Genomic DNA, 21,281 nt, shown 5'->3' on the forward strand with positions numbered 1-21,281 from the left:
GGGTTATACACCGTGGCAGTTGGCAGCCCTTTGGGGGACATCCACATGCTGTTTCTGAAAGGCTCAGCACCTACATTGCCTCTCAAGATCAGCAGGAGCCACAGGCTTCGGCGCTTCTGCAGATATGGCCAGCCCCTGGTAGTGACCGACCAGTTCTGACGCGTGCAAGGGTTACCCCGAATCCATGAGGTATGGTCACAGCCAAGTGCCTGCTGTCCCCCTTAAACTAAGGTAGCATCACCCCAACATGGTACTGCCTGTGAAGGATCCTCGGGTAAACTGTATCATCCCTTCACAGCCCCATTAGCAAACCAGGGAGGTGAGGGATGGTAGTTCCCTGTGTGGGAAATGAGGCCTGATAGGGAGGTCAGGACTTGCCCCAGAGTTAAGACAAGTGCCTCTGCTGAGATCCTTTCTCCTCTAATGGGATCCTGCCACAGTGCTGTCAGTGAGACACCTCATCAGGCTTCAGCATGACACACGGCAGCCTTGCCACCAATTTCAGCTGTGCGTAAATGCTCCCAGGGGCTTCGTGGGGCCCCTTGCCACAGAGTCTCAGGGGCAGTGCTGCAGGGCAGAAGCGCAGTTCTTTGTGGCTGGGACCATCTCTCCAGTGTGTCCATACAAAGCCTTAAACAGAGGACTTTGTCCTCTAAACACTACGGCTGAGTATGTTTTGCTTACAAAATTGTATACCTATTTGTATATATATAAATATTGTTTAGGTACAGGCCTTTAAGCCCTCATCTGTAGCAGGCCTTCTGTCCTTTTGCTATCTTGCAGTGAAATCTCTAAAAATTAGTAATTTTTCATGGTAAACTTGGTAAGCAAAGAGCACTGAAGCAGTTAACGGTACTGGTGCTTCAGAGGGCTGCAGTAAAGGGGGTTGTGCTCCTGGTGTATAGCAAGGCTGGTCCGAGGGCAGGGAGGGGAATCTTTCTGTTTGATGAGAGGCTTGACATCATCTCAGAGGAGAGGGGTGGCAGAGACAAAGCGGAATGGGATTTGGCACGCGGAAAGAAAAGGCAGCTAAGGCAGGAGTTGGGGCAAAATTTGGGTGATGATAAGCAGAGCGAGCAAAAAGGCCGTTCCAGATCAGTCACTTCCCCTAATCTGGGTGAAAGTGCTGCTGCGCTTCCCTGGTATATCTCATCTGCAATGTGAGGCTTAACATTCCTGCCTGGCACGTGGGGGCTTGGGGAGGGAGCGTGGGGGAGGACCAAGCCGGACACAAAGACGGCTGGCCTCTCACCGGAATGGCATCCAAGCCATCTCAGCTATCCAAAGCCCCAGATGCCGGCATGTGCGCTCAGCCTGCAGCCCGCTAAGCACACAACAAGAGGCAATTACAGCGGACCTCGGGCCACCAGGGCCTGCGGCAGCCAAGGAACGCATGGAGGGGGTCCTTTCAGGCGCACTTTTATTCAGCGTGGGGGTTCCTTGAGCAAGCAGAAATTTCCAATCTCTCCTGCGTTTCAGTGCTAAAAATGGGAGCGAGTGGGAATACTGGATCGTTTCAGGCTCTCCCGTGCCTGGGGGAAGGAAGGAGCTGAAGTGGTGGTTATGCGATGTTTGTGTGACTTCTGCACGCGTGTGATGAAGCAGGGTAAATATTTGTTTGCTAACTTTGTGGAAATATCAGTAGAGGCAGGGAGAGGCTTTTTTTTCTTGCTGTCACTGTGTGGACCTTTCTCTTGGCTTTTGTCTTGGGTGTTCAGTGTTCCCTGAGCTTTCATAAGGTGGTTAAGTGTGGAAAGGGCATATCCCACAGTGGAACCCCTGAACTCCACACTTGGGGATTTAGAGTCCCAAAATGCAGATGTAGGGTAATGAGTTTTGTACCACGTACCGAGAAGCAGTGCCGTGGTATTGTGCAGCTTCTCCAAAATGGTTGTGAGGGGCACTCACAGGGGCTGAGTACTGCCTAGGTATAAAGGAGAGCAAAATTTCACTCTTGTAGCCTGCCTGGGCAATGACATAGAGAACAAAAGGGATACACGTGGCTTTCTGTGATATTTTCTTTGCATTTTTTAAAAACTAGACTGATACACCTGCCTTGCCCCCTGGGTCTGTGTATTGCCTTCTTCCCTAAAATCCTTATAGCATGTAGGATACAAGGGCTCAGCTTTTTGTGTGTCGATGTGTACATGGCCTTGGTTTCTTTTGACAGGGACACACATGCAGCAAAGGGATGCACTGACCTGTCTCCCAACCCACTCAGTCCGGACTGTGTGACCACTGACTTTCAGCCCAGCAAAACCACGTGGTCGGGAGGAGTTAAGTTACGGCTGAAGACCAGGTGAGGATGCATGTGTCTGTGTCCCTATCTGGTGTGTGTGTTTTGTGGATGCTGTTCTTGGAGAGCAGCTGGCAAACTCCACTTCCCTCTGCGGGAGTGAGGGCAGCAGTAATGCTGGAGTGAAGCAGAGCAAATCCCCAACATCTGCAGCATTAGGCAGTGGAAGAGGTTCAGAACGGTTTCTTAAACTCAAGCCCACCTTCTCCCAAGGCTTCCTTGCCCTCAGCACAGCAGCAGGGAAATGAATTCACCTTTTGGGCCTTGAGTCAAGCATCACCATTGCTGGATGTCAGTAACATCTACACAGGGCTGGGTGTAAAATCATTACTGCTTTGGCTGCCAGTATGCCTGAGAGTGATTCACTGAGGAGTGCTGGAAGATGTTTCCTTTCTCCTCAAACAGTTCTGTTAATGGTGGTAAAGGTCATCAGAGATGCTGAACCATATTTATGCTGGAGATACTTATCTCCACAAAAGTGGTGTAAGCCTGCCGTGGCTCCCCAGCTTTAAGGGCCTGGCTTTCCAAAACCACCTGGCTTCTTCCGAGTCTGTGAGTTTCAGTGGCAGTTTAGCATTCATGACAAGACTCCTGAGTGCCTAGCTGCATTTTAAAATGATTAAATGTCTTCAGAAGTGAGTTTCCTGAGTTGCTCTGGATCAGCCAGTGTTGTGGCAGAGCCTGGTTTCCTTCCTTTATCCATGCAGTTTAGGACCAAACGCTACAGCATTTACTCAGGCAAAGCTTTTGCTGGCATCAAAGAGCCTCTTATGTCAGTCAGATGGTAGTCTGGATGACCTCATAGATTTTTGTGTCTCAGTCTCCTGAGATTTGCACTGTGAAGTCAAAGCAGTGACTTTTATTGGCAACATTGCGTTCAGGCCAGACCTTGACTTACTCAAAGTCAAGAAGCTACGCCGATTTCCTATAGCTGGAGGAAATGTGGCCCAGTGCCTGTTAGTGAGAAGCTGAGAAGGGAATGCCACATGTGAAGTCACGTTCTGATCTTATCAGCAAGGATGCACTTTGGAGCAAACTCATTGACCTTAGTGAAGTTGCTCCAGCTTTTAGCCACTGCAAACAGTTATGGATGCTGGCCCTGCACAGCTTGGGTGGCTGCAAAAGAAGGAGGAAAGTCTCAGCTCATCCAGCGGTGTTTGTGTGTATAACCTCACCACATTTGTTTTGCTTTCCTCAAGATGAGGATTTGCACCGTAAGTTCTATCTCTCTCAGATAGAGCAGACTTTAGAGGCTGAAAAAGCTCTCCTCAAGCTAGTTTTACCAGGGAGAGATTTATCTCTGACTGGGGTGTGGGATTCTGCAGTTCCTGAGATATGTGACCCACAACAAACTTGGGAAAGGAGCCCCCATAGACCTACCACCTCCCTATAGCAATGAGTTATTCAGCAAATGCCCTCTGTAAATCTTGCTTGCCTGTCGATCTGGTAGCAGATCTTCGCAGAAGAGCCAAAGTTTATCATTTCACTTCGATTGATTTGTCTTTGGATACAGAGCCAATGTCTTGCTTTACTTTTCCGGCAGTGTTGGAGGCTGTGTCTGCATACCTTGGTGTAACTCAGGCTGAAGCTTTGGTTACAAACAGGAAGTTGCTTTAATGTATAAGAATTTGAGTGTGGGAGGGTATTTCAGATTCAGCGACCTTTGCTTTGGTCCTAACACCGGATGCAATTCCCCTGCATATTTGCTTTCTGCAGACTCTACCCTGGGCGATGAAGATGACAGGCTGTCAGCAGTCCTGAGCGGTTTTGGAAATTTTGGGTGATTAATTAATGTCCTTAGTCAAAGGGGAAATCCAGAGCTCAGGACTGGTTTCTCGGATGTTGCAGTTGAGCATCTATGGAAAGGAGCAGCACAGCACCTGTCTGCAGTTCACCCTCCAGACTGCACACTCAACAATTGCTCACTGAGGCTTGCCTCATTTCCTCCGATGTGCAAAGTAAACAAGGCCAGTGTGGTGTTGCAGCCAGCGCAGCCACATTACTGCAGCTCTACCGATCGATCGGTAAAGTGCAATCTGAGATGAGAAGGAGGGAAGAATTACATCTAGAAATCCAAATGCAGGGGTGTCTTTCACCAAAAAAATGTGTAGTATCAAAGTGATTAAAATTTTCCCTGGGGTCTCCCTCAGGGACAAGTCTGTTAGCTGTTCTGTGGCTTGAACTGTGTTAGATCACTACAGATCTGCTATTTCGCTCACCCCACTGGTGTAAGTCCCAGTGGCCAGCTATCCCACCCACTCCCTGCGGGAACAGTGGGAAGGTGAATTCCCAGCTAGGACTAAATCACCAGTTCACCTGACTAGCTAAAAGTTTAAACTCCCCTTGGTACTCTTTGTCTTTTTTTTTTCTTGCAAGCAGTCTGTTGTGAACAGACACATACACATACACACACACAAATGTATGCAGATACGTACATTTATTCAGTGCACACACCTAAAGGACCTTCTTCTTCTTTGCCATTTATCATTTCTATGTTAGCACTTTGGTGTTGAATTTATTGGCATTGCCTGTGATTTGTAGCCCTGTAACTCAGAGGAGAACCCAGCTACTGTCTGAGACGCTTACCCTGAAAATCCCCTTGGTTACCTGCCGTGACTCATTGTCCACGTTACATTTGGATAATCAGGCTCACAGGGCAGCATTTCTGCTGCCAGCCACAGAGTTCCTCCTAAGCACTGAACGAGACTAGGAAAACACATTCCTTCCATTGTTTCTAAGTCTCTCCTGTTGCAAGTTGCTGTGTGTTTGATATCAGGGTGCGAAAGAATCTAAGCTATGCTTGGTTTTCTGTCTTTTTAACTAATTTACTGACTGGGGAAGAATGAGGAAAAATTATTTGAATTAAGCCTGTTGGGCCAATTCATCAATATGGATAAATCAATGCAGCTTTCTGACTTCTGCAAAGCTGCAGGCAGGGAAAGTTGCTGCAGGGTCTGGCGGCTGAGATTTTCTGCTTGTGCTCTGAGAGATGATGGGAATGCCTGGAGAAGACAGGAAATAATAGGGTTCCTCTCAAAGACTCTAAGTCATTCAGCTCTCTTTTCCACATCTGTTCTTTCTTCCTCTTCTTCCAGCAAAGAAAACGGAGTAAAATTGTAGCAGGAAGAGGAAAGTGGCAGAGGATCTTTAATCCAGTGCTCACCAGCTCCTCATTCTAGCTTACACTTGCTCTAAGTACCAGGTAGGAGGCTGTCTTGGCTTCCACGTGTCTAAACTGGAGTCCTGTGTGAACGGTGCAGATGGGCTATCCTGGTGGCAAGTACCTTCTCAAAATAGAGATCTGAAATGCTCTTTATTTTGTAATTTAAATCATACTTATGATGTCAATTGGTAATGCTTTCTTTAAAAAAGAAAGCTGTCAGAAGATCCCAGTAAGACAAAGTCCTTGAATCCAGTAATCAACAAGAATGAAGCTTGTATACATCCCCTCTCACACAACAACCAAAGCTGCACCATTCCTGTTCAAGCCTGTTGTTTGGTTGGTGTCAGGGAATGGCAGTGGGACCCTTTCTTTGTGTAGGGCGAAGTCCTCAATCTAAATATTGCCTGTCAGACATATGCTGGGGCAGAGGGAAGGCGAGGCAGCAGCGCAGGGCCCGGTGCGTAGCAGTAGCGGTAGGCCCGGTGGGTGATTCCCTGTAAGTCACTTCACCTCTCAGGGCCTTTGTTTCCTTTTCTAGAAAATGGATAAATTCCCCTTTCTTAGATAAGACAGCCTGGGGGTTACCAAAGAATTGTGATAACACAGAGGTGTGACGTGCAAGACCAATAATCATTAATTACAGTGTTTGACTGTTCCTAAGTTCAACTAAGGAGTGACCGTTGCTCACAGCTGCCATCACCTCCAAGCAATCCCAGCGCTTCCTTCTGCAGCCTGGGGTGGAAAGTTTCTTTCAAGAAAAGCCATCTCTGGTCCTCTACAAACTGGCAAATTTTTCTGCAGCACTGGACGCTTTCATGTATCCTCAGTCGTCCGCACCTTGTCCCTTACTAGAGGCAGCATGATGGCCATTGTTGTGCCCTTGGTCATTCCTATCCACAGAATAATCTTTCTGCGCTGTTTTCCTCTGCCTACTTTTGCTGCCAGAGGGAGAAGAGGGACAGGCTATTTCCTGCAGGTGGAGTTGAGAAGAATGGTAGAAAAAAATCTGTATGTACATCCACATACGTGGCTGTCATCTCTGCTTTCACACAGGGCTTTTCTTTCCAGTGGTGTGGTAGGGAGTTTTCCCCAAAGAGTCGGTGATGGTAGTGGTAGGAAATCTGAACAGAAACCTCTTATTCTCTGCTTCCTCAGCCCAGAGAGACTTTAGGGAGCTCAATACCTGCCTCCCAGTTCTGACATGGTACTTGGGGCCTGGTCTGATGCAACCCAGACATCCCAAGTGATGCTCATCAAAGGGAAAAACCGAATAGCATCCAACATGTCAACTGGAAACAACATACAGACACAACATCTCCCTGTGCCACTGGGAGAGGGGCTGGAGGGAGAACTGAGGCCAGACTGGCCTGGGGGAGAGCCCTGAACTCAGCTGGGGTGTTTGTCTTACGGTGTTTCCTTTTATTGTTTTGATTTAAGACTGAGACTGTTAAAAAACTGTGAGATACTCTGAAGAGATTCTCTGGGTGGGGAGTTGCTCTTTAGAAGTTGTGAAGATGAACATATTGTAGAAAAGAGGGTTGTGAGAATATTCACACATTTCACCTAAGTGTTTTGAAGTGAGGGTTTTTTCAGTGTGATTTTTACTTAGGGAAGGTTTTAACCTGAGTGTCAAGAGGGGTGCGGGGTGTGACTCTGTTTCCTTTGTAGGTGAGCAGACACTCTTGCCCAAGATCCATGACATAAAATATCAGTTCATATGCTTCACGTCTTTCTCAGGAGTCGTCCTTCTTTTTACTCAAAATTGCGAAGGGACAGAGCTCACTCTGGACCTCTCCTGCCCTAGAATTTACCAGAAGGGCTCTGTGAGCCTAAAAAGACAGATTCAGTGAAAGACACATCAAGCTGATGCCATTATGGTCCGACTTGGCCTCATCTGTTATGCTTATTTTTAGAACCATGACTGAACCTTAATTAAGAGCGACGTTGCTTTGAGTAGATTGTGGCCTCGCTCTGTCAAAATCCTAATAGGCTTCTGAGTGCTTTAGTTTTTCCTTCATCTCCTGCTTAATAGCTAGGCATAGGGACTGCAGCAGTGCCTTAGGATGTCTGCAGAATGTGTCCTCGTTCTGCTAGCACTCCTTTTAGATGTGACCATCTTACAGACAGGACCATACCAGTGAAAATTCAGATTGCAGGTTATGCTTTCTGTCGATGCCGGTACACAGTTGCCCTGAGAGGGTGCACATGAATTGCTGTGATCATGATCTCTCCATATAGAAAGAGCATACTGCACCCTGCAGTGGCGTATGGCTCAGGACATGCTACCTCTGCCAGATACTTTTTGTTAGTTTAGAAATATCACTAGCCTGAATCTTAACCCCTGCGAGGGTGACGTGGTAAGGATGGGCAGCTGCCTTCCTGGCTTTCTCTTTTGTGTCTCAGTGCCTGGGATGGGATCTGAGAGGCACAAGCTTTGCATTTTGTGTTCGAAACTTTCTTCTCTCCTACAGGAGGAGGATCTCTGCTGCACAGCCCTCGTCCCTTCCCACCTCCCAGATGAACAGGCCAAGCTATGGCTATCCCTTCCAGCTCCAGCAACCTCCCACACCTGGGCCACATGGCTGCTTGGGAAGAGCACATCCACAGGGACTGTGTTTGCCTGCAATAGCACAGAGCGACCCTCTTGGCCTTAGTTCTCTTCTCTATCTCTTCCCATTTTTCTTTGGCTCATTAACACCAGCAGCTAGTCAAAACCATCCCTGCAGGTCACAGGGAATGTGTCCCAGTGACCACTGCTCCTGCCTGCATCTGCAGGTGGATTCTGCACCTTGGGGAGAGATGCTCTTCTTGAAAGGTTTTGCTGCCTTTACCTTCAGAGTTCCCCATCTCAGCTAAGGAGGATTTTGAAGCTTGCTGGGACAGAGAAAAAATGAGCGCGAGGTCAGTGGTAGAAGAAGAATTGTTCACAAATGGTCTCTATTCAGCCATCTTGGGTGATGTGTTTGACAGATGTGAGACATGAAAACTTAACTCCCTGCAAGCTCTGTGGGCGTGTTGCAGTAGGGATAGATCAGTTTAGCGGGGCACTGATGACTCTAGTTGCTAATTGATCAACCACAACATCCCCTCCCTGGCTTTCACTCATGAGCTTTCTAAAAGGCTGAGTTACATCCTGTTACTGTCTGCAAGGATAAAATCCAGCCTGTTTCCTAAGAGAAGGTGCTTTCCTTGTGAAATCCTTCTCTTCTAGCTTCATCAGCTTGCTTTGATACTCTCCCACTAGGTCTAATCTGCACAGCAAGTATGTCCCATGATGTGCCCCAGGATCCTGCTCTGTGAAAGACCAGGATATGGCATGTGAGGGGAGGGAACTGCTTCCTTCCCACTCCTCATCCCAACACAGAAACCGGTCCCATAAACTGGGTATAATGACAGTCCCACTTGCAGTTCTTGTTACGGCAGCAGCACTTGGTATTGCTGTATTGCTGTGCTCCTCGGCGTCAGCCAAAGTGTGCTGCTGGCTGCTGGCAACCTGGAAGCTGCTGTCAGAAAGCTGGCACAGAGTAATCTGCAGGGATTTTTTGAACATCTTTTTCTTTCCCTCTTTTCTCTCCCCCTGAGGGGGGGGGGGGGGGGGAAGTGCTCTACTTGGAGCTTTAGGGAAAGGAAAACTTTTCTAGGCAAACAGAAAAAATGAAAATGGCAATTTGAAGAACGTAGGTTGTTTGCTTTGGTTAGAGATGGTCCTGTGAGCTCTTGGAGGACACTGGGCTGGAGTACATTTGAATTGCAGAGCGCTCAGGTTCTACATATACTCTGGCATCGGTGAGGAACAGTATGTAAAGATTGGAAATAAGAATGAATACATTGTTCTGGATAGTTTGAGATTGTAACCTTGGAAAAAAGATAAATCAACCTTTCAGTTACACTGTGAATATAGCTTCAGATGGCTCTTCTATAGATGCTGATTCATTTGTAGAGTATAGAGTTATAGAGATAGTTATAAAGATATCTTTATAAAGTTCCATTACTGTTTTGCATACAATCCACAAAAATAATCTACAGAGATTACAGAGAACGCACTCACCTCTTCCTAATAACAGAGAACTACAGATCTAAATGGTAGAGAGCCTCAGAAATGTTAGTATGGTACTTGCAGCCCAGACTGCATCAAGCCTTTGCCAGACTGTATTAGAGGAGGCTGCTAATGGCCAGTCACATTTTTGTCTGAAAATGCTGTGACTAGTATGCCAACAAGGCGCACCCAGATAACAGCAGCTGGACAAGATTAAAGACTATTCTTTTCCTTTTGGTTTTCCAGTTTACAGTGTGAATTTGGCAGTATCTGGTACGTAATCAGTGTTACAGCTGCCATGGAGCCTATTTAAATGCCAGTATTGCATCAAGGTCCACTGACTTCTCCAGGTATCTTCGCCCCAAGGCACTTGTCATGATGCCAACCTGACCTGGATGCCCAGGTTATCTGATCACTGGAGGTGTCCACGAGGAACCAGGAGTCTCTTTTCCAGCCTTGGCATTTACAACAGAGGGATCACTTTCTCTGTTATCTGAAGTGGAGAGTTTTTTAATAATAAGATTGTGCAGATGCTTTCACAAGTACGGTACAGGTGCAGTCCTTGAGGAACTAGTATAGGGATAAGGTGATGAGGTTGTTTTGTTGTTGTTGTTATTACATTTTTAAATCCTACAACCTCCTAGAGCAAAGTGTCAGCTCTTGGTCCTAGTTTTGCTAAACACAACTGAGCTACACCAAATTTATACCAGTTATAGATCTAGTAATTTATTTGTCTTCACTCAAGTCAGAATTAGCTGCTGCATTTGCAAGTTTTATCACTTAGCCAATCTGTCTGAGATAATTCAGGTCCTGACATTGTGGACTTTACAAAAGCAGTTCTGTCCCACTTCCCAAAAACAGTTTAATCTTGCGCTGGTTCTTATTGCTTCCTGAAAGTTATGCTCTGCTGTAAAGCAAGTGTAACCAAAAGCTGTTGCAAGATGGGCAGAATAACTGTGTTCAGCTCCCTCTCCATCTGTAACGGGAGATAGCTGTTCTCCTTTAAATGCTCTGGTGCTCGCTGTCGTATTGCACTGCAGTTCCAGTCCTTTTCCCTAATTAGGCAATAATAATTATAAAATAAGCTTAAGGAAGTAGGGTGAAGCAAGGTGCTATTTTCAGGTGTTACAGAAGGCTGAAGGTAGGAACTTCTTGGTGTTCCCTGAATGCCCACACACAGGCACCGGCAGCACTGGCTGTGCCTTTCTTTACAGCCTCAGAGCGCTGTTTCAAGGAATCTTTCAACTGATTCAGTGGAGACTGGATTGGGCCCCCTGTTCTCTGCCTTTTGGTGCACGTGTGCACAGAGACCCTCTGTACTTCCATCTTGCCACCTCCTTGGAGATCACCTGTGTGAGTCTGCAACATGAGCTGGAGATCATGTGTACTGCAGCGCTTCCTCTCTTGGCTTAAGCTTGGCTAAGATTCAGTTACCCTTAATCCACATTTCCAGGATCAGGTAGGTGTGGAAACAATGCAAGGTTATCCCTCACTGAGCTGGTATGGCATGTCTTCTGACTTAAATTCACAGCTTTGCTGTCCATGTGTTGTATTATTACAAGGATATCCACCAAAAGGGTTTTAAATACCTGTGGCTCAGAAGATGGGCTATGCAGCTCCCTTGCAGCTTTTTACTGGTCAAATCAAGGGGTAACGTGCTTTGCTTGTGTCATTCAGCGTGCTTTCCCAAGCAAAAAAAGATAATACTGGAGGCTCATACTACTTGGTAGTACAAAGAGAATTTTTAAATCTCTGCAACAGAGAAGGCAAGAAAGCGGGTTATTCTTAAGAAACAGTTCTGTCAACTTCCCATCCGGCAGTGTTTAGCCTCCTTGTTTCTCTAGGCAAGGAGCTTAACAAAAGCGCGCTGTTTTAAACGCACCTACACATGTAATGGTAAAGCAGTGCTCAATTCAGCTCACCCTCTGTAAACCTCCAGTTCAGCTTTCCTTAAGACAATTCTGTCACAACAAATGCTAAAAGGAAAGAATACCCCTTTTCTTTCTTCTTTTAGCTGATGATGAGAGAATGACCTGTGCTTCTGCAATCTAAATGGAAAAACTACTGGTGAAATGGCTCTACCTCTCATTTTCTGCATATGCTTTTCCATGTCGTGGAACGTTGGCTGTTGCCAATGTTAACTTGTGCTAGTAGAGGATCTGACCCTAGCAATCTTTTTTTGCCTTGTACATTTCTCTGTATCATTTCTTTTCACAATCTTAGGCCATCCTAGGAGAGTCCTCTTTCGGTGTCTGGTTTACATCTGCATAGGGCATTTTTATCTATTTACTTACTCATTCAGGACACGCTGTACTGTGAGATTTTCAGTGAGACAAACACTTTTAAAGACGTGTCATATCCTTCTCTTGCATTTATGCTTTATAGGTAGTCAAGGTTGTCCCGCAGGCTGTCTTATTTGGGACTTCAGTGGTACACAGGTCCGGTGCTGCTCCTCATTCTCACAGGAAGAATTAGAAACTGTGGAGATGAGTACTACAGCAGGGGGAGAGATCCCCCATGGAAAGCAGGGGGAGGATGTGGCATGTTGAGGGTACTTGATTGCTAATCTCCTGCTTTGACTTTCCATTGCACCGTTATGTGCTTTAAATAAGGTTGTCGTTTGTTTTTTTTCTCCCAAAAGCTGATGGAGGCAGGTCTTAGCGTAGGTGACTGAAGCAGCCGAAGGGCAGCCGTGCTGTGCTGGGGCTACCGCACCCAAGCTCACAGGGGGGACAGCTGGCAGCCTGCAAGGCCCTGGGAGATGTGCAGGGTGCACATTGCTGGCACTTGGTTGTCATATCTCTCCTGCATTTTTGTCAGCGCTGAGGAGAGATCTAAACAGCATTGTGCGGGCTTCCACCCCCTCATGGTATTTGGTTCTTTAAATGACTTTGCCAGCCGTCACTTTAAAATGAAGGGAAGCTTTTGAGAAAAGTCCATCCGTAAGAATTACATGCAGCCGCCCTGCTTGGTGCATCCTGTGGGAGTCTGCATGCAGCCCAGCCTGTAAATTGATCCCTGGGAATGGGCCCCCAGGCTCGTCCCAGAGGGGTAAGGCTTCTGCTAGGAGGTAGAGGGGAAGACCCCCGCATTCAATGATAACCCGCTTGTCTGCCTGTGCCTGTTGCCTTGCAAAAATGAGGGGGAGCGTGTTGTGTGAATACGTCAGGAACAGTGTGTGATTAGTGCTTGATTCGCTTGGAAGAGACAAGAATGTAGCAGTGAAACAGAAGTGAACACCAGCAATTTTAAATGTGGCCGTCGGTGTTACTTCCCGTTCATCATCCTTGGAAGAGCTGGCCTGTTGCTAATGTGCAAAATCCTTCTGCTTTTACCTAGGCGGAGTGAAACTCCAGGCCGTCCTCACTCCTGGCATTCAACCAAACTTGCAGAGAACCAACCCGATCCCAGCATGATGCAAATATCTCAGGGTATGCTTGGAACCCCTTGGTATCAGTCCTACCACTCCAGGTAAGCACTATACAGCGGTGTTCCTGTGCCGCAAAGGCAGAGATGTAAAGCAGTGTGCGTTTTTAATTTAGCATCATTTGCCCTGTTTTCACATATCTCCCACAGGTGTAGAAATCTGGCTCCCAAGCTAGCGTGCCTCTAAACTAGTCCCCCAGTCCTATGTACTTCCTTGTTTCCAGTGTCATGCTGGCTTCAGGGAGGCTCTGCCGCATGTCCAAGGATGTACCCTGATGGTACTGACTACAAGATCAGGGCCTAAATCTAGAGCACAGGAGTGAAAGAAGGGGACAAAACATGTGGTGGAAAAATGTTACCAGTTGCCTCCATACAGCTGGACGGGTTTATAGACAGCCAGGGTTAGGATTAGAGTTAGGAAGGCTTCGGTTCCTGTTTGGTTAGCCAGATAAAGTAGATGTGCTTTCCTCCATTAAGTGCTCTCTGAAGTGGCTAACAGCTAGGAAATTAATTGCTTTAAAAATCCCCCTTCCCACCAAGATGGGAGCTCACACTGTCAGGATGTTAATGCAGCTTTCTGTGGATCTGGATGCAGGAGCTGGAGCCCTGCTCTACATCCTGCGCACTGGCCCCATGTAGAAATGCAGTATGATTGTTTCCCCAGCAAAGAAAAAGAAATCCAAAGTCAAAATCAGCCTATTCAAAAAAAAGGGGGAGGGGAAGAAAAGGGTGTAGGTAGCAGGGCAACGGTGCCCATCAGCATAACTGAGCCGCTCTCAGGAGCAGCCGACAGAAGTGCATCACCACTGATACTCCCAGGGTGAGAAGTTCAGTGAGGGATTTCCTGGGTTTGGCAATCACTTTCTGCAGGGGTCAGCTTTATCATAACTGTATGTGCATGGCTGTTTCTCTTAGAAGTTAGTGCAGTCGTTTATCAGTCCCCAAAAGGCTAAATTAGTAACCTTACTGCTGTTATAAGAAGGTCATATGAGGCACAGCTGGTTTTGGCTGCGTTTTGTAAACTCTCCTTATAGTAAACTATAAGCACCATGTGAGTTTTGTAAACTCTCCTTATAGCCACTGGGATTTAAACATTTCTTCTACAGGCGAGACTGAGCCTCGACAGAGGGGAGAAAACAGAACATTAAGAAAAGTGAGGAGATGGTTGCAGAAAAAACCCATGTTTGTCTCTGGCCTGTAGCACAGATGATGCTGTAGCATATTCATTTTCCACCGAGAGGCTTTGCTTCCCCGCTGCAGCTCCTGGCAGAGCCTTTGGCAGCTCGGCTCTGTCTCCTGGGTGCTTGAAGGGGAGCACGGGGAACATCTAGTGGCCAGCTGGCCAGGGCTGTGCTGGGCATTGCCAGGGAGATATTTATTTGAAACTAAAATAGAGTGGTTCATTTAAATGAGTAAACCAGCTCTATCCTGAGATTTGCCATATCTCTTTCTGCCTGTGTCTGTGTTCCTCTGCATCTCTCTGCAGAGCTGCTGCTTTTTCCCCTTGCAGGCAGGCTTCCTTCTGCCCTTCCTCATTCGTAGCACCCTCCTTCCACCCTGTCTGTCCCTTGGGCTTGTGGGTGTGAATCCAGCAGGGTGGAAGTGACCACGGCTGGGATACGATCCCAGCAAGCTTTAAGCTCTTCAGCAGGCACTTGTTAGGGAGGGAGTTACCCACAACACCTGCTGCCTCCTTGATTCCCAGGGCTGCCGTGCATCCCCAGCTCCCTCACTGCATGGAGCAGGTTTGGTTTTGTTACCCGGGTGGAGCACAGCATGCAGAAACAGAGTTTGCCTCTCCTTGTGCCAGCTGAGGCTGCAGCTTGCACTCTGGCAAACCCAGGCTCCTCTCTAGTCCTGCTTCCAGCTCTGAGCCTTGCACTGCTGCCCTTCGCGTGGGACAGCAGGCTTTCCTTTCCTGGTGCTTTCCTGTGGCTCTGCCAGGACGGTCCATGTAGTTGCACAAGCAACTAGAGAAAGCGGTATCTAAGGGAGGGGAGCTGGGAACAAAGGGAAGGAAAGTGAAATCCTCAGGCTATGCTCCCCCATCCTCAGTGTACCTGCTTGAATCTGGGAGGAGAGATTAGCCAGGGGAAACTCCACATACATTTGTGATATCCCCTTGTGAGGTGTAAAAAGAACTGTGGGCAGCACAAGGAGCTCCCTTTACGCTGATAAATGTCTGAATATCCTTCATTTTGAGCACATCTCTGGTGGCCACGAGTCCTCTTGACACACATGTATCTCAGAGCAGGTGCCAAGGTGTACCTGCAGCTGCTGTGCTGCATGAGGAGGTGGCTGTGAAGACTTTTTGGGGCATTCTCAATCTGTTTCTGTTGTTGCACCCCCACTTGCCTCCACACACAAACACATGCATCTCTTCTCTGTCTTGTCAGTTTAGTTTTCTCGCAGCAAACAAACTATCCTTGGGGCAGCTGAATGTCCAGGAAGCCTGCCAGGGCATAGCCTTCATCTCCATAAAAAGAAATGAAATGGGGAAAAAAGAAAGAGATTAGATTCCCCCCCCTCCCCAGAATGCCTCTTGTGCTCCTCTCCTCCTCCTCAGTGGCGTCAGCACTCATTCAGCTTTCCAAGTGCTTTGGATAGGTTTGATGGGTGGGATTGATCCTCTCTGGCTCCAGGGATGCACTGTCTTTCCCTCCCACCCTTCTGTGGTAAATAAGAGCCATGTGTTGCAATGTCAAGCAGTTCCTCTTTGTGAACTGGGATGACTGCAAACAGGGGATGGAGCAAGGCCCAAATATGGGTTTTCATCTCAAAACTAAACAACTTCCTTCTGAGCTCACTTTATAAGTTGTTGTGCCTCTCCTCTGCTGACAGTGGGTTTTTACTCTTCTCTCGCTCTTCCCCAGCTCCTCGACCAGTGATCTCTCTGGCTTTGAGCATGGCTACCTGAGGAGAAGTCCTGATCAGTACAGTTCCCGGGGCAGCATGGAGAGCTTGGACCACTCCTCTGCTGGCTACCAGCCTTGTCACTTGTCCCCTGCCAAATCCAGCAACAGCATTGACCAGCTCTCGCACCTCCACAGCAAGAGAGACTCTGCCTACAGCTCCTTCTCCACCAACTCCAGCATCCCTGAGTATCCCGCTCCGTTGTTCAGCAAGGAGCACTCCTGCTCCACAGACAGCATGCAGTCCCGAGGTGGCCTGCAAGATGGGATGAGGCAAGCTGACATCAGGTATGTCAAGACAGTCTATGATGCCCAGCAAGGGATCTCCGAGGAGTATGAGGTGAAGTCCTCCGCCTTGCTTCCAAGCTGCGAGGGCCGGGCCTCGCTGGACGGTCGCAGCCATGGCAGACTCCACGGCTTCAGCCGGCACAACGCAGCTCCGTCCTGGGCACAGCCTGGCCAGGGCTCCTTGGACAGCAAGAGCCAGCTGCCCAAGGGACCTCCCTTGCCTCCCACTCGCAGCGACAGCTACGCAGCCATCAGACATCACGAGAGGCCCAGCTCATGCACTGGCCTTGATCTGAACAAGCCTGGTCGCACCCAGCCAAAAGGGACCTGGCCACAGCTTGTCAGCACCCTACCCCAGGGGCCGCTGCTGAAAACCCCCTTTGGAGAAGGACATCTGCACACTGTGGTGGAGAAGAGTCCGGAGAGCAGCCCCACCATGAAGCCCAAACAGAGCTACTCCCAGCCAGCTCAACCAGGGCAGCCCCTGCTGCCTACTGGTGTCTACCCAGTACCTTCCCCAGAGCCGCACTACGCCCAGGTGCCCCAGCCTTCTGCAAGCAATAATGGGACGCTTTATCCAGCTCTGGCCAAAGAAAGTGGGTACCCTCCGCCTCTTCCAGTCTCTTACGACAAGGCCATAACCAGCAGCACCCCCCTGGGCTTTGATGAGAATGGAAACCAAAGCACTACAAACAGAGCAACCATCTTCTACCAGCCCCCAGCAGCTGAGAGAAAGCACGATGCTGCAGCAAAGCTTCTCCCACAAAAACCTCCTAGCCTGGCAGGCCCAGAAGTCTGCCTGACCACCTCGAGAAAGGAGGAGTTGTTACCCCCTTACAAGGTAGCACACAGCAACCGAGAGACCGCAAGTACTGTACAGGCCTCCAAACACATTTTTCAAGCTCCGCAGCCCCAGCTGAGGGATGCTAGTGAGAGAAAAACCCATTACCAGCCCAAAGAGGACTGGGCGGCTGAATCCCAGGAGGACAAAAATGGCAATGCACAGATAAATGAGAGAGACACTGCTGCTCACCACCAGTGGGGTCACAGCAAGCCCAAGCAGTATGGCTTCTCTTCCTTGCAGAACATCCCAGAGAGCTCGAGGAGGCAAAGCAGCTCCGAGCTAAAAGAGATGCAACCAGGTGAGGGTTATTCCAGCACCAAACTGTCCTTCTTGAGCAGCAGCAGTAAAGAGAAGGACCACAGGGGACAGGAGCACAAACAGTGGAGTGATGTGGACCCACAGGCCTTTGCGAGGCAGGAGGAGGAGGACACAAGCATCACTCCATTCCATGCTGCCGAGCCAAAGTGTGAAGAGCCCCCTTCTCCGCAGCAGCCAAAGACCTCTGATTTTGGGAGGAGTCGCCTTAGCTCTAGCAGCGCCCAAAGCTTTCCCTACGGCAAACCAGATGCCAGCAAGCCCCGCTGCTCGGTGCTGGAGAAGGTCAGCAAGTTTGAGCAGCGAGAACAAAGCAGTCACCGGCCCCAGAGTGCTGGGATTCCCAGCTTCGGTCAGCACTACGGGCCGAGCAGGACGAGCCAGCCCTCCAGCACAAGGTGCTCTCTGCACAGCCTGGAGGACATGCGGAGCAAGCTCCACGAGCCTGGCCAGCTGCCCAGTGAGCCAGGCAGGGTCTCCAGCCCCTCCATCAGGAATGGGAAGCTGGAAGAGGCTGACTGGCGCCCTGTAGAGCTGCGGATGGCAGCTTCAGTGAAGCAGGCAAGACCTAGCGAATACTACAGCCTGTGTCCTGAAAATGAGGTGCAAATAAAGGCGGCTCAGCTACCGAGAAGTAAAAGCACATTCCAGCTGGGAGGTGAGCCTGAGAAAGAGATCCTCTGGAAGGATAACGTCCAGGATGCCCACGGGTCGCAGCTGGACACACCATTTAACAGGGCCTACAGGAACAGCATTAAAGATGCTCAGTCCAGGGTGCTGAGGGCCACTTCCTTCCGTCGCATCAGCCCCCCGTTCGGGAGTGCACACAAGAGGATGACCCAGAGGCCTGCCTCGGCCCACGTGGGCACGAGGAGCATGGCAGCATCTCCCCACACCCCGAAGGAGAGGCACAGTATCACACCAACAGAAAGCAGCCTCTCTGCTCTGGACTACGCCAAGACACAGCACATCTTGCGCATCGGGGGCCGAAAGCGGCTGACAGCAGAGCAGAAGAAGCGGTCTTACTCAGAGCCAGAGAAGATGAATGAAGTGGGCATCTCTGATGGGGAGCCATCGCCCTTCTCCTTCCAGAAGAAAAGCATCCATTTTGTCTTCCCGGAGAATACAGTGGCTGACCGGCGTAAGATCTTTGAAAGGGACAGCAAAGCTTCTTCTACCGCCAGCCTCTCCAAGCCGGAGCTCAAGCAACTCCAGCAGAATGCCCTCGCCGACTACATCGAGCGCAAGACAGGGAGACGGCCATCCTCACAAGATATTGGACTGCTGAGGGAGCGCTCCCACAGCTCCTACCTACAGGCAGGTGGCCCAGACAGCCAGAGCCTTTCATCTGCCTCCAGCATGAATTCCCTCCAGGACCAGAACCTTTACCGCCGGAGGGAGTCCATAGAGCGGATATCCAGGACGGGGCGGATATCTTCTACCCTTCCTCCTGGGCTGATGGGCTGCTTCGATATGAGTGGAGATGAGAAGACAGGGCACCAGGACAGCTCGGTCATAAGCCGACCAAAACCAGAGAGGTGCCGGGATTACAGAGCCAAAGTGGAGCTCACCAGAGGCACACAGACAGACCCGCTGAGCATGCAGGGCCAGCCTCGCTACAGGAAGCAGGAGCAGGTCTTCGAAACACCCTCCACTGCCAGGAAATCTGGGAAATCAGTGTCTGTAGAAGACTTGCTTGATAGGTACGACAATCAGACAGTCCCTGTGCATGTACGTTCCAGATCATCTCCCACGGCAGATAAGAAACACCAGGTATGTGGAAGCCGGATTGTGTGTGCAGGCCAGCAGGGCTCTCTGAACCAGGGAATGAGGGGGGATGTCGGAGGACAGGCTGATGTTCAGTCACGGCAATTACTCCATTGGTTAGAATGAGGTTAAATGCATGTTGAGATAGAGACAGTTTATTGCATTTAAATTACCAACATGCTGTTTTAAATGCTTGCTGGCAGGGTACCGCTTCTGTTCAGCTTTTTTACTGCTGGGGCTATTTCAGCGATTTCAGTGCATATGCTGGTAGATGTGTGTGTGTTCTTGCTGCTGTGGACATCCCATCTGAGGTGTCCTGTTCTTACCTGTCAGCATCACCTGAGAAGCGCTGAGCACCTTTCTGGTGGGGTGTACCGTTAAGGTAGTGATAAGCTGTAGCTGCTGTTCTGCCTTGGCCCACTTCCCTGGTGCAAAGTAGAGAAGATTAAAGGGTGCTTGAAATTGCCTTGGCTCCCACTGTGACTGACAGAGCTGGGAGATGCTCAGCAGAGGCGCGGCTAAGTAACTGTTACGTTTTGCCTCCGGCCCTGGAAGGAAACATTGCAGGGAAAACTTTGTGGAGACCCTGGCCGCTTTTTCCATGTCCCCTGCTTGGTGGTTGGGAACATTGCACTGATGTCACAAGTGGGGAATTCAACTGACTCTGATGATGGTAAATAGCAGAAACAGGCTAACTTCTTAAAGAACAACTGCCCAGATCAGCTTTTCAGCTGGCTGAAATCTGTTCAGACCTATTTAGGTAACTGCAGCTAATCGAGCTGCACAGATTTACAGCGGCGATGGGTCTGCTGCTGCATCGCTGTTTCCATGCCAGGCTCTATTCGTCACAGGGAGAGAGAGGAAACAACCAAAATGTGTGGACAGGCTCCTCACTGCAAATAGTCTGAGTGTTTGGACAGTCTCACATATTTACAGGGCAGCTGAGATCCAGGACATCTGCTACTCTTGCACTTGCTACCAGCCCAGAACAGATTATCTAGGTGCAACAAAGTGGTACTAAGTACTATAAAGGAGGGTCTGGGCAACATCTCAGAAACAAGCCCAACTGAGATGTGGGGGAAGGAGCCATCCTCCCAGACTTATTGTGTGCTTCATTCTAAATGTCCTCCCTCAACAGACCTCGGATCCCACGCTACATTTTTAAATAGAGAGAATTAAAAAAGCAGCTTGTGAATATCAAGTGACCAGAATGCATTTCCATAACCACTCCCATCTCATCCCATCATCAGTATTTTTCCACACCAGGCAGGCATCAGACTCATCTGTGCAATTTTTCACACTTGCTGATCATGAAGCCTTGCATTCAGCAAGAGGACAGTCCTTAGAAAGAGTTAGGGTGAGGGCCAAGCTGCGACTCTCTCTGCCTCCTGAAACAGTGAGAGTGGCAACAAAACCAGGCATCCAGAAAGAGAAAAATCACCAAAATGTGCTTCTTAGTGACAGGTTGGACGATGAGCAGCCCTAATTCATTTTTACCCAGCCTACTCTCTCGGGCAGGGGACAGATAGGGGACAGCTCTTGAGATCCTAATTTCCCTCTTGCTGGCTCATTTTTAATCTTGCATATGTTCAGCAGCCAAACCAGGGTTTCTGTGTGTTGGAAGCTAACTCGAGGAAGATGATGAACAGCACTGCAGACCCGCTCACAGGGTCTTAGCTCAAGTGTAGAAGAGGGGAGAGAGCCCTTACTGCTGTTTCCCAGAGCAATTTGGCTGTATCCACTTCTGGAATGAGGATTTAGGCCCATAGGCATCAAGGGACTTGTGAAAATCCTGTTCTTACATCCTAATTCAAGAAAGCATGTTTGACTTCCAACATGTACATCAATCCATAAGTGTCTATTTGAAAGGGAAGTATATGTTTAAGAGCTCTTTTAATTACGTTTGTTTCTGATCTGTCTCCAATACAAAACCACAGCTATGAAAGTGTGGGACAAAGCCAAAGCAAAAAGGTGATTTTTAATTTTGTAAAAGTTTTTATTTTTGGCCTTTTTCCCATTTTTTGTAGGTAATGTTTATTTCCAGTTTAGCAGCAAACTTCTCTGCCTCACTGTATGTTTTTCAGGGCCTGGTGTACCGTGTCTAATGTTTCTTTCAGGCTGCATATAAATCACGTTGCACTGTCACTGTAGGGATTTGTTCAAAGATATAAAGAATTTGATAGCCATATGGAATTATTAGCGCTCAGTCTTCAGAACACATTCTCAGCCTTCCT

The 21,281-nt window shown here is 48.7% G+C and overlaps 1 protein-coding gene across 4 annotated transcripts in view; it reads left to right on the forward strand.

Moving 5' to 3' along the window:
* Window positions 1-21,281, forward strand: part of SHROOM3 (shroom family member 3) — a 60,065-nt gene that overhangs the window by 16,670 nt on the left and 22,114 nt on the right. For all 4 annotated transcript variants that reach the window (XM_037392677.1, XM_037392692.1, XM_037392686.1 and 1 more), the window contains exons 2-4: window positions 2,171-2,299; window positions 12,835-12,966; window positions 15,795-19,053. In XM_037392677.1, the coding sequence (XP_037248574.1) occupies window positions 12,908-12,966; window positions 15,795-19,053 (3,318 nt within the window). In that variant the 5' untranslated portion in view covers window positions 2,171-2,299; window positions 12,835-12,907. The remainder of the gene's footprint in view (window positions 1-2,170; window positions 2,300-12,834; window positions 12,967-15,794; window positions 19,054-21,281) is intronic.

This window comes from Falco rusticolus, chromosome 1 (assembly GCF_015220075.1).
Source record: "Falco rusticolus isolate bFalRus1 chromosome 1, bFalRus1.pri, whole genome shotgun sequence".
Lineage (NCBI taxonomy): Eukaryota > Metazoa > Chordata > Aves > Falconiformes > Falconidae > Falco > Falco rusticolus.